This window comes from Lipotes vexillifer, unplaced genomic scaffold (genome assembly GCF_000442215.2).
Source record: "Lipotes vexillifer unplaced genomic scaffold, Lipotes_vexillifer_v1.1 scaffold383, whole genome shotgun sequence".
NCBI classification, from domain to species: domain Eukaryota; kingdom Metazoa; phylum Chordata; class Mammalia; order Artiodactyla; family Lipotidae; genus Lipotes; species Lipotes vexillifer.
In genome coordinates, this window is record NW_006772850.1 from 649,755 (window position 1) to 663,021 (window position 13,267).

Genomic DNA, 13,267 nt, shown 5'->3' on the forward strand with positions numbered 1-13,267 from the left:
ATAGAAATTAAACCATGTACTCCTAAACAATCAATGGTCAAAGAAGAATACAAAAGGAAAAACAAAATATAACTTGAAACGAATGAAAATGGGAACACAAGGTACCAGAACATATAGTATGCTGCAAAAGCAGTTTTTAAAGGGAAGTTTATAATTACAAATGCCTACATTAAGAAAAAGAAAGATCTCAAATAAAAACCCTAACATTACATCTCAAAGAAATAGAAAAAGAAGAACAAACTAAGCCCAAAGTTAGCAGAAGGAAGGAAATAACAAACATCAGAGCAGAAATTAATGAAATACAAACTAAGAAGACAATAGAAAAGATCAGTGAAGCTAAGAACTGCTTTTTGAAAAGATAAACAAAATAAACAAACCTTTAGGTAGACTAGCCATAGGGAAAAAAGAGAGAGGACTGGAATAAATAAAATTAGAAATGAAATAGAAGACATTACAGTTGATACTACCCAAATACAAAGGATCATAAGAGACTACTATGAAAATTATACACCAACAAATTGGACAACAGAGAAAAATGGATAAATTCTTGGACACATACAACCTACCAAGACTGAATGATGAAGAAATAGAAAGTCCTAACAGACCAATAATGAGGAAGGAGATTGAATCAGTAATCAAAATCTCCAACAAAGAGCTCAGATTTCACTAGTGAATTCTACCAAACATTTAAAGAAAAATTAATCCCAATATTTCTCAAACTGTTCCCAAAATTAAAGAGGAAGGAACACTTCCAAACTCACTTTATGAGGCCAGCATTACCCTGATATCAAAGCCTGATAGGGACACTAAAAGAAAAAAACAACAAACAACAACAACAAAAAAAAAAACACAGACTAATATTCCCGATAAATATAGATGCAAAAATTCTGAACAAAATATTAGCAAGCCAAATTGAACAGCATATTGAAAGGATCATGCACCATGATCAAACGGGATCTATCCCTGAGATACAAGGATGGTTCAACACATACAAACTAATAAGTGTGATACACCACATTAATAGAATGAAAGATTAAAATCATATGATCTCTTAATAAATGCAGGAAAAGCATTTGATGAAATACATCTTCTCATGATAAAAACTTTCAACAAATTGGGTGTAGAAGGAACACACCTCAGCATGATAAAGTTGGCATATAACAAGTGCATAGCTAATATCATACTCAACAATAAAAGGCTGAAAGCTTTTCCTCTAAAATCAAGACAAGAAAAGGGTGCCTCTCTTGCCACTTTTATTCAACATAGTACTGGAAGTCTTACCCAGAGAAATCAGGCAAGAAAAAGAAATGAAAGGCATACAAGTAGAAGGAAGATGAAAACTTGTCTTTGTTTGCAGATGATATGATCTTATACATAGAGAACCCTAAAGGCTCCACCAAAAAAAAAAATTGCTAGAACTAATCAAAAAATTCAATTAAGTCACAGCATACAGAATCAACATACAGAAATCAATTGTGTTTCTATACACTAACAATGAATTATCTGATAAAGAAATAAAGAAAACAATCCCATTCACAATGGCATCAAAAACAAGAAAATATTTAGGAATAAATTACACCAAGGAGGTGAAAGATCTGTACACTGAAAACCATAAGACTTTGATGAAAGTAACTGAAGAAGACACAAGAAAATGGAAAAAGACTCCATGTTCATGGATCAGAAGAATATTGTTAAAATGTTCATACTACCTAAAGCCATCTATAGATTCAATGCAATTCCCATCAAAATTCCATTAGCAGTTTTCACAGAAATAGAACAAAGAATTCTAAAATCTGTATAGAACCACAAAAGACCCTGAATAACCAAAGTAATCCTGAGAAAGAAGCATAAAGCTGGAGGCATCACACTCCTGATTTCAAACTACACTGCAAAGCTACAGTAATTAAAACCATATGGTACTGGCAAAAAACTTGACACATAGACAAGTGGAACAGGATACAGAGCCCAGATAACCCCTTGCATATGTGATAAACTAATATTTGACAAGGGAGCCAATGATACTCAATAAGTAAAGGATAGTCTCTTCAATAAATGGTATTGGGAAAATTAAATACCACATACAGAAGAATGAGATTGGACCCCTATCTTACACCACTAACAAACATTAATTTGAAATGGATAAGAGACCTGAAACCTTAAAACTCCTAGAAAAAAACATAGGGGAAAAAACTCCTTGACATTGATCTTAGCAATGATTTTTTTTGGATATGTCACCAAAAGCACAAACAACAAAAGCAAAAATAAGTGAGTGGAACTACATCAAGCTAAAAAACTTCTGAATGGCAAGAGAAACCATCAACAAAATGAAAAAGCAACCTACAGAATGGGAGAAACTGCTTGCCAATAATATATCTGATAATGGGCTAATATCCAAAATACATAAAGAACTCATACAACTCAACATAAAAAAAATCAATTTAAAAGTAGGCAGAGGAACTGAATAGACATTTTCCAAAGAAGACATACAAATGGTCAACAGGACATGAAAAAATGTTCAATATTAATAATAATCAATTAATCAATTAATAATAATCAAGTGTGTATCAAGACCACAATAAAATGTTGCACACTCCTTAGAATGGCTATTATCAAAAAGACAAGAGATGACAAGTTTTGGCAAGGATGTGGAGAAAAAGGAATAACGGGATATTATTTTCTCAGCCATGAGAGAAAAGGAAATCCTGCCACTTGCAACAACATGAATGGACCCTGAGGGCATCATGTTGAATGAAATAAGCCAGCCAGAGACAGACAAATACTGCATGATGTCACTTATATGTGAAATCTAAAAAAGCTGAACTCACAGAAACAGAGAGTAGAACGGTGGTTACCCAGGGCTGGGGAAAGGTGGGAGAAGTGGAGAGATGTTGGTCAAAAGGCACAAGCTTCCTGTTATAAGATGAATACGTTCTGGGGATCTAAGGTACAGCATGGTGACTATAGCTAACAATACTGTATTACATACTTGAAAGTTGCTAAAAGAGTAGATCTTAAATGTTCTCACCACAAAAAGGAGATTGTAATTATGTGAGGTGATGAGGATGTTAACTAATGCTATAGTGATAATCATTTCCCAACATATAAGTGTATCAAATCAACACATTGTACACCTCAAACTTATACAGTTTATATGTCCATTATGTCGAAAGAAAATAACTGAAAAATATGTCAAAAGACACAAACACAAACTGTCTGCAGAGGTCATTCCCACCCCTGACTCAGTTGGTCAAGAAAACTTATTGATGATGCATCTCTAATCATCAGAAAGGAATGGTGTATTTTTTAAACGACTGAGCTGTTTGAGAACTCTCCTGTCTGACCACAGCTCTGGTGGGCATTGCAAACAACCAGATCAGCCATCAGAAAATAGGTTTGTTTTGATGGCTGCTGAGTCTGAGCAGTGGAATACAGGAATTTTGGCTGAGCTGTCATCCTCACGCTTCATCACCAGCCAGCATCACCTGGCCAGGACGCAGCCATTGCCCTGCTGACCTGGAGGGGCGGAGAGCTTGGAAGCAGCGGTCAGCAGGATGCTGTATGCCTCAGCTCCACTGAAAGGCCAGGAGGGAATATCAGGACAGTGGTACTAACACGTGCATCTCAGCAATTCCTTGCCCTTTCTCCAGCCAGACTCAGAGTAAGATTTCCCGACAGGGCAGTTGGCTGTCTTTATTTTGCCCTTTGCATTTTAACCCCAGCCTTTTCCTTTCTGGGGTATTTTTGTTTTATTCGGACTGTGTCGTCTTCTGACATTGTAGTTGAGGTCTTGGTCCTGCGCTGAGCAAGGTACAGCAGATTCATCTTGCAGCAGCATCAAGTTGGCCGAAACTTGAGCTTTTTGCATCACTTGACATTAAAGATGGCTGAGGATTCAGAGGTTCCTTGTCGGCAAAGCCAGTCGTTTCCTAACTTACTCACAGGGACAGCCAGAAGTAAACAGATTTCATCAGCGGCACAGCAGCAGGGTCTCACGTTAAGAGGGAGGGCAGTAGCCATTGTCTCTTTGTGGGACTTTTCTTTATGAAACCTGGGCCTCAGGGGGTCAGGGTCCCAGAGGTCAGACTACTTTTGATCCCAGTGAATGACCTGGGAAGATCTGATTTTACTCAGTTCGTATATTGTTACCAACACAACAGAAACTAGGTTTCTTGAGGTACTTTTCTTCTTAGTAAATAGAGGCTTATGTCACCTAGAAAATAGAATGTTTTGAAATGTAATTATGTTTGTGTATACATGCCTGGACTGCATCCTCTCCTGAAAGCAATGAAAATGTCATTTTTATGTCACGGAGCTGTTAGCCTTTAGGTTAGAGACTGGTTCACCAAGCAATTCCATATCCTTTGCCCAATTTGTTAGGTTTCTTTGTTCTCTTGGACTCTGGAAACTTGAGGGCCAGAATGATTGCTCCATTAACAGCCTCAGTGTGAGGGTCAGCTGTAAATTAGTGTGTGGCTACAGGCACATTTGGGTGTCTATGTCTCCAGAACCCATTTTTAAGTATGAAAAATAGCCTATCTGATCACATTTTGGCTAAAACTGTCAAGTTAAAAATCATAGAGTTAGAAACCTTCTCAGTTATATTAGCTCTGTCTTCTGTACTTCATAACAGAGTGATAGCACAGCCCTAACATGTGCAAGTCCAAAGTGGATTTCATCCCTAAAACCTAAAGGGAAGGGAGAGAGAGAGAGACCTCAGACTAAGTTGCTGTCATTTTTATATAAATCGTCGATACAATTGTTAATGTGTCAATTGTGTCACTTAAAAGAAGACATGCTGAGGTCCTAAGCCCCAGTAGCTGAGAATGTGACCTTATTTGGAAATAGGGTCATTGCACATGTAATTAGTTAAGATCAAGTCCTGCTGGAGTGGGGTGGGCCCTGATCCAATATGACTGGTGTCCTTGCAAGAAGATGGCCATGTGGAGACAGAGACACATGGCAGGAGGGGAGCGGGCACCACATGATGATGAAGACAGACATTGGAGTGATACAGTGGCCAGCCGACCACCAAAGCCAGGACGGGGCAAGGAAGGATTTCTCTGCAGATTTCAGAGGGAGCACAGCCCTGCCGGCACAGCCCTGCCGGCACCTTGATTTCAGACTTCTGACCTCCAGAACTATGAGATGATAAATTTCTGTTGTTTTAAGCCACCCAGTTTGTGGCACTTTGTTTCAGCAGTCCTGGGAGTTAGGAGTTTGGAATTAGCAGATACAAACTACTGTATATAAAATAAACAACAAGGTCCTACTATATAGCAAAGTATCTTGTATAACATATAATGGAAAAGATTGAGAAAGAATATATATATATATATATATATATATATATATATATAACTGAATCATTTTACTGTGCACCTGAAACCAACACAGCATTGCAAATCAACTACACTTCAAAAAAAAAAAAAAGAAAAGAAAAGTCCTGGGAAACTGATATGATCAACATATCAACTGACTAGACTCTGCCAGAAGACATCTTGGAATTTTATTCTCTCTGTCCCGATGTCCCCCCCATACTACCCACTCCTTTTCCTCCCAGCCTCTCTTGCATACACACAAAGAGCAAGGAACCCAGGAATGGATCTGTAGATGGAGAAATTCATCCTTCAAGCTTCAGGAGCCCATCAGCTGTGGCCTGTGAGGGGCCTACGTGGGAGAGATGGACTCCAATTGGAATCAGCAATTCTTTGGGGCTGGATGAATAAAAGAAGTTTTTGAGAAATCTAAATGAAAGCGAAGACAGCAGATTACAGTTCTCCCTAGTTGATGGAGGACGTCAGAAGGACAAAAGGCATCTGTGGACTGGTACCCAAGTCTATCCTACAGGCTGTGTTGTGCGTCATTATTTCTGAGGTCCGTTTAGTTCTGTACTTTCCAGTGCACTGCCCAGTCCAGCAATGAGAGCCGTTCCTAGTTTTGCTTCCCCCAAGTCCCCACCTCCACCCACCACTATTCCTCATTAAGGCTCAAGAACTGGGAGATAGGTAGAGGTCATTTCCACCCCTAAAACTATGTTTAAATGTGTTAGCGTGAGAAGTCCCAGAAAAGTATTTTTCCCTCTACATTGGTTGCATGTATTTTCTGTGTGATTATCTGAAAACTCAGCCAGCCCCTGAACTGCATAAAGAGGGTCTTACCTCCCAGTCTCCGTCAGTGAGAGGGACGAGAGATGGCTTTGTATATTTGGGGCATCTGGTCCCTTACCTGGGGATGCACGTGGGACCTGAGTTCTGATTGGTTGCATTGATGAAGCTACTGTAAGATCCTGACCTTGGAGTTAACATTTCACTCTCAGTTTACATTTATAGGGTGATGGGTAAAAGGGAGGGATGTCATAGCAATTTTCTAGGATTCCTGGAATGGTAAAGTAATAGGATGTTCACGAAGCAACATGAAAATGAAAAACAGCCTGCACCAGCTTCTTACACGCTGTTATCTATGTTATACCACATTTTTTTGGTTTTTTAGCCATGCCGTGCAGCTTGTGAGATCTTAGTTCCCCAACCAAGGATCGAACCCGGGCCCTGGCAGGGAAGGCTTGGAGTCTTAACCACTGGACTGCCAGAGAATTCCCTGTACCAGTTTTATTAACTGGTCAGTATCCTGTCAGTGTAGTCAGTATGGGGGGAAATGAGTTTAAAAGTCACTGGGGACTTCCCCGGAGGTCCAGGGGTTAAGACTCCGTGCTTCCACTGCAGGGGGCATGGGTTCGATCCCTAGTCGGGGAACTAAGATCCTACATGCTGCACATGGTGTGGCCAAAATAAGTCCCTAAAAGTCACTGGAGTTTGCACTGCTTATAAACATCTGCTCCCTGCAGTGACTTCAACTGTGCTATTAGACACAGCTGCCACGGGCTCAAAAAGGAACTTCATTTCTTAAAATCACTACTACAGAGACAGGAAAGTGACACTTGTCAGCTCACTTCATTCCCAGAGAGAAACTGGTAACCTCCTTATGGCTGTTGAGCTCATATTTTCCAGCCACAGTTGGCTTGGTAGGAGGAAAGAGCCTTGAGTACAAGCATAGCCTTTCTGGAGAGTTCTCTGAGGTCCTAAGCCCTTCAGCCACTGGGACTGGAGATTCTGTCTCCTCATTTCCGCAGGAATCTGCCTTTCTTTTGCACATGGATCTGTCATTCTCTTAATGAAATCCACCAACCTGCATTTTCTTATATTTTTCTCTAGCTTCCTCACTCCGTCCTCTTGTTTATCACTGTGTAGTTAATATGAAAAATCATGAGTACCGTTTATGAAGTGCTTCCTGTATGTCAGGCTCTATGCCAGGTACATAAATATTTGACCTAGTGACCAAGACAGCCAGTAAGATGGGCACTGGTACCCGCTTTGGCTGATGGGGAGAGTGAGGTTTGGAGGGGCTTATCCTAGGTCCCAAGCTCACTAGAGCAGGGGAGTCATGATTCCAACCAGGGTTACTCACTTCAAAGCCCACCTGCACTCTTTAGTTCTTTATCCATTTCTCTTATTATCTCATCAGTCCTCGAACCTTCTATGGAGAAACAGGAAAATCTCAAAACATATTCAACTCCCAAGCAGAAACTGATGACTTGATATTTATACTTGATTAAATACAAGCTATGCTGCTTATGTGACATGGCAGCCAAACATAATCAACTTCTCAAGTCTCATTTACAGTTATATGTGTGAAATAATCATTTGTCAGCTATGCAGGATTACCCTGGGGAGTCAAGTCGATTTCTCCTTGTATGCTATACAAGAACCGAAAACAGAACCTTTAAGTTGACACGTAAAATTGACCACCACACATGCCAACTAGGATGTGTGGGTGGTCATTGCCTAGAAGGTCATGGTGAGGATGGAGGGCCCAGCCAGCACAGTGAGAGCTTGATGGGGCAGTGGGCCAAGGGTTTCCATCTGTCTTATGCTTTTGTGATACAAAACCCCATGAAAGGAGGAATAAGGAGCGCCTGCCAGAAAGTTATGTGAAAGTATATTATTCATATGTCAGAGTAGCTTTTATAGAAATAAAGTTCCCTACTTCATGTTTATATCTCCCATGATTATTAATTTCTAGCATACTGTCTCATTCTGCAAATAATTACTAAAAAATACATAAGTCATATATCCAATTATCCATATTGATCCCAGAAATATAAAGAAAATATTATTCATATTCTGCTATTCATTTTATATTCGCTAGAGTTTGGTATAAAGTAAGAAATCTATATTCATTTGGAAGATTTTTTTCTTTTACAGAGCTCTTGAACTAAGGATTATTTTGCTTTCTTTTGATGTAATCTGGGCTTGCAAATATATTTGAAGTGTGTGTGTGTGTGTGTGTGTGTGTGTGTGTGTGTGTGTGTGTTTGGTTGGTGTAGAATGTAGACAAGCAGTAGAGATTCTGAAATTTGTTCATGCACGAATTCTACGTCCTGTAGGTATGTTGTTTTGTTGTATTGTTTTCATCTGTTCGTTTGTTTTTTAATAGACCAGGCATTTGGAAAGACCTAAAGACCATGGGCTCAGTGTCTCTCTTTATATTTTTCATCACACTGCTTGTTCTGGGCAGACAGGTAAGAAGTCTGTTACTTCTGTAACTTCTCTAAAGTGCTGTGTTAATAATACTTTGCTGACGTGCATTGCCATTGCTTTCATGCAAACAAATGTTGAAGCATCAGAATCATCTTATCACTTAAGAGAAAAGTATGTAGCACAAGGTGTGTATGCTTGGCTATAGGCACAAGAAAAAGGCCTCTCATTTTTATTTTCTCTAAGAGGCAAATTTTGTGAACAGTAGAAGTGTGAATCAATGAATTTCCTGTTAAGTCTCAAAATAAATATGTAGGTTTCTGTAAGCCTACAATGTATTCACTCAATAGCTGACACTAATTGGAAAAAAATGTCCCCTTGCCTGGGGTTTTCATCTGCATTTCAAAAGGTATGGCTTCTTTTTCTTTGAAGTGGGCATTAAATATCCCTGCTGCCACTTGCAATTATCCCTAGAAATATTGTCCCTTGTTCAAAAATTTTATTTTGTGATGCAAATGAAACGTCCTCCTCGGGCTCTGTGCCCGCTTCTGGCCTCCCCGTGGAGCCTGTAGGTGCAGGACTTTTAAGGGCAATATTCTTTCTCTGCCTGCAAACAAGGACAATCACCAAAGACTAAAGACTCATTCCATACCAGGTAGCTCTGCCTCAACCAAAGTTTGTTTTAAGTTCTTTGATGGATAGCATGAAACAAAGAAGTGATTTATTTGGAGATAACCAGGGAAGAGGCAATGCCAATTAAATTATATACACATCTCTAAACAGTTATCTGAGAGGCAAACTATCAACTGGGGAGTTTGGGTCTGGCTTCCATTTCTCACCAGGAGGAAGCTGCTAATAATCGCACAGTCAGAGCAGAGACCAGATCTGTGACAGTCAGTCCAGCACCCGGGAATGCCATCCATCCTCTTCCATCTTCCTGGAGATGTGTGAGGGGCATCCTTCCCTGGAGCTCACAGTGCAGCTCTCACCAATCTCCCTAGAGCTACGCTGTGGTCCTGATGCAGAGCTCAGAAGGCCCCGGTCCCCCCATCACCCTCCCCACCACTGTCCCCAGCACATGCTAGGTTCTGCATTCTTAGGCAGTTTCTCCTACTAGAATGATCACTCAGATTGCTTCACAGCAATATATTGTAATTACCTAGAATCAAGTTGAATCCTCCCAACTTTTTTTATTGATCACTGAGATAATATACAGGCAATACCACTACACAAATGTTGTCGAATCCCTGCTCACTGATCAGTTACTCCCTAAATGATTTAAATAAATAATCAAAAGTATGCAGTATTATGGCCAGGCATTCATTTAACATGATAGCACTGATACCAGTTTCCTTTTCTGTCACTAGTGTAATGATAAGTAATATGTACATCTAGAGGCCTAAAGAGTAGTAATCCCTGCAGGATTCATTGTGTTCACAGTTACTTTTTAACTAGAACCAAGGATATACCAAGGTGAGCCAGAAGGCTGGCCTTCAGTCCAAAATCATTAAGTGAATGATTTACTGAGGTCCCAAGTCTTCTGGGATAATAGGAATTGTGAAGTCTGTGATATAGTGCCTCTGCACACCCTTCTGGAAATACAACTGTATTATAAACAAATGTCTGATATTTGAAATAAGGTTGTCAAGTGTTGTAAGAATCCATGGCCTCAGAGTTACCTCTTTTCTGAACATGTTTTAAATAATAGCACAGACTTTTTGCAACTTATTCTTATTATCATTTGTCATAATGGCTCCCCGACCCATGACCATCATTTTTGAAACAATGGCGATGTACTTGCTTTCTAAGAAAATGACTATACTAAATATTGCTCTAGGCATCTCAGAAACCTTAGTGAAAACATAACACATCCTAGACAAGAGCGACAGTACAGTACCACTCTCTTTACTGAAATCTAGTTTGTGACAGAAATGCAAGTCAACTCAAGGGCCTCTTTTGACAAAGAAAGATCCCCTGTATTTCACCCAGGTTTAAAGGGCAGCCCCTGCCATCAAGGGTCTGCATCCTAGGTGGGCTCATTCAGAGTATGGAACTGGGCAGTGGCAACCTAGTGCCTGAGAGTGAGGCCGAGGTCCTTGTGCGCGAGAGTTGAGGATCCCAGAGAAAGTGGAATCACGTGCTGCCTGCGCCCCTGCCCAGAGACCACTTCTGTCCACACAGAAAGGTGTAAGCACAGTTCCTCAGGTACTTTTCAGAACTAGACAGAGCACGGGACGCCCTCGAGGCTGTGGTAGGACGTGAACCACAGCAGACAGGGTCGCTGGGGTCCCAGACGTGGCCTGGACGCCCTCTCAAGACTCTTCCTGTTCTCTCTCCCATCACGCCAGAGCTCATAAAGACAAATTCCACATCTGAGTGGGATCTGGGCCCCTAAGCATTTGGGGAGTAGCCCCAGATGGAATCTGAGAGATGGGAGGTGATGTGAGGACTGGAGGTCATGGAGCAGGGCTGCTGTTTTAGTTGAAGTGTCACAAAGTCCTTAGAGCACTTTTCCGCCCTGAGTTAGGGTCCCGGAGGAAGCGGCTCTCCCCACCGCTGGCTGGATCTCCTCACGCAGCCTCCCCGGGTCTCTGTGTCAAATCTCCCTCTCTTTTCTCCTGTAAGGATATCAGTCATTGGATTTACAGCCCACCCTAAATCCAGGATGATCCTTAAGTTCATTACATCTGCCGAGACCCTATTTCCAGAGAAGTCACAGACACAGATACCGGGGTTTGGACTTGGAATGATCTTTTTGGGGACATGATTAAGTCCATTACAACTGGTTTGGGATAAAAACATTTGTCTTCCTTTGGGGGACTACACATGAGTTTTTAGGTCCTTGTGCCTCAAGGCAAGGGTTCTGCAGCAGACTGTACTGGTTGGGGAGGTGAGGGGGAAAGATTTGTCAGAAGGTCACTCTCAGTCCAATGTAGCTGGTCCCAAAGTGCTCCGATTCCTTTAGTAGGAGACTTAAAGAATGCTTGCACGTGGTGCAGTAGCAGTCCCTCAGAAAACCTGAGCGACTCTTCTCGAGCTTTATGAAAACCTTTCAAACTTACACAAATTGGGCTTGCTGCCTGCCTTAACTGGCTCCATGGCTTCATCTCATGTTTCATTTTTATCTGGTCTTCGGTGTATACCTGTGTCTTCTCGATGCCACCACCGTAGATTGCTTCTGTTATTTTAGTTTAATACCGGCCACACCACTAGTTTATCCCCCGCAAAATATCTAAATAAATAATCTGTTCTCCAAGGGAGAGGCCTTTTCCAGTACGTGCATAGCATGCTTTCTATAAATACAGAATGTGGAAAATTTAATATAAGCAGACTTTTAAAATATCTCTTTTGTAATCTTTTTAAAAAATATCTTGTTATAAGAGCTAAAAACGAGTGCCTCCCCAGAGGAGGAGAATTTTTGAATATATCACATAGTTTGAAGCAAACCTCGTTTCAGTGAATGATCATTGTTCTTTCAGGTTTCAAATTGTGAATTTTTTTTTTGAAATTGCAATCTGTGCATGAGAGGCCATTTATGTGTGTTTTATTTTGCTTCGTGCTGTCATGGGTATAGCTAAGCAAACCAATAAAACAAACTCCCTCCATTTAGTTCTTCTTTGCATGTATTTGTCAATAATTACTATCTGTGCTGAAATACACTCTCTCTATTAGGCCCTTCTGTTACAGGAAGATTCATTCAAGGCTATTTCATTATATTAAATTATATACATCAGAGCAGATACAAAATGATGACAAACCAAAGAGACCCTGTGACAGTAAACGGGCCTCTCTATTTCTACAATGTTAATAACAGCTGATTTTTAAAAACCTTGAATTTTAATACATTATAAAGCATGAACACATATGTTTTTACTAGCAGGCACCATCTTAATTAAATTATATCAAAATGAACTTTTGTCTAAATATAATATTCTCTCAGTACAGTGCAATCCCAAATGAAAAGGCACATACTTTTCAATGTATACTTAATTACATAATTTGTGGTAGAGGAAAACTGATTTTCAGCTGTTAAAGGCAAACTGCCACAAATGAACACTATTATTTTTTAAATGCAAATCATGAAACAATGCACTCTCTACTAAAATATTTTCCATTTTTCTTTTATTCATTATTTATATTCTATCACAATTCTTTTCAAAAAATAATTCAAGCCACCATTTATTAACGTGACTATGTAAGAAGCTTTCATGTCATTTTTGTCTTTCAAGCCTTCAGTATAGCTATTTTCTCTGTTTCTGAAGCTGGTTCTTTCCCAAATTTGCATTTTGGAAATCCGTGTTAGAGGGTGAAATGAGAGACATTTGGGGGCAACTGAGGGCTTGGTAGGGAGGGTGACAATTCCGTTTGCGGGGGCGTTCTTTTTAGGTTTGTTTCATTCTTTTTATTTTCTCTTTAAAACCTCCACTCTCTGGCAGGACGAGATGCCTACTGTTTCTTTACCTCTGTGTCCTCTTGTAACAGAATGAATATTACTGTAGGTTAGACTTCTTATGGAAGAACAAGTTCAAAAAAGAGCGAGAGGAGATAGAAACCATGGAGAACTTGAACCGCGTGCTGCTGGAGAACGTGCTCCCTGCACACGTGGCTGAGCACTTCCTGGCCAGGAGCCTGAAGAATGAGGTCAGAGAGGCTGGGCTGAAGGGGAGAGGCTGGGCTGGTGGAGAGAGGCGGGGCTGATGGGGAGGGGCGGGGCCGATGGGGAGAGGTGGGGCTGA

General features: G+C 40.5%; 1 protein-coding gene across 2 annotated transcripts in view; it reads left to right on the plus strand.

The window, feature by feature from the left end:
- The window catches only part of ADCY2 (adenylate cyclase 2), a 435,394-nt gene that overhangs the window by 387,284 nt on the left and 34,843 nt on the right, over positions 1 to 13,267 (plus strand). For both annotated transcript variants that reach the window (XM_007447921.1, XM_007447922.1), the window contains exons 19-20: positions 8,491 to 8,575; positions 13,014 to 13,172. In XM_007447921.1, the coding sequence (XP_007447983.1) occupies positions 8,491 to 8,575; positions 13,014 to 13,172 (244 nt within the window). The remainder of the gene's footprint in view (positions 1 to 8,490; positions 8,576 to 13,013; positions 13,173 to 13,267) is intronic.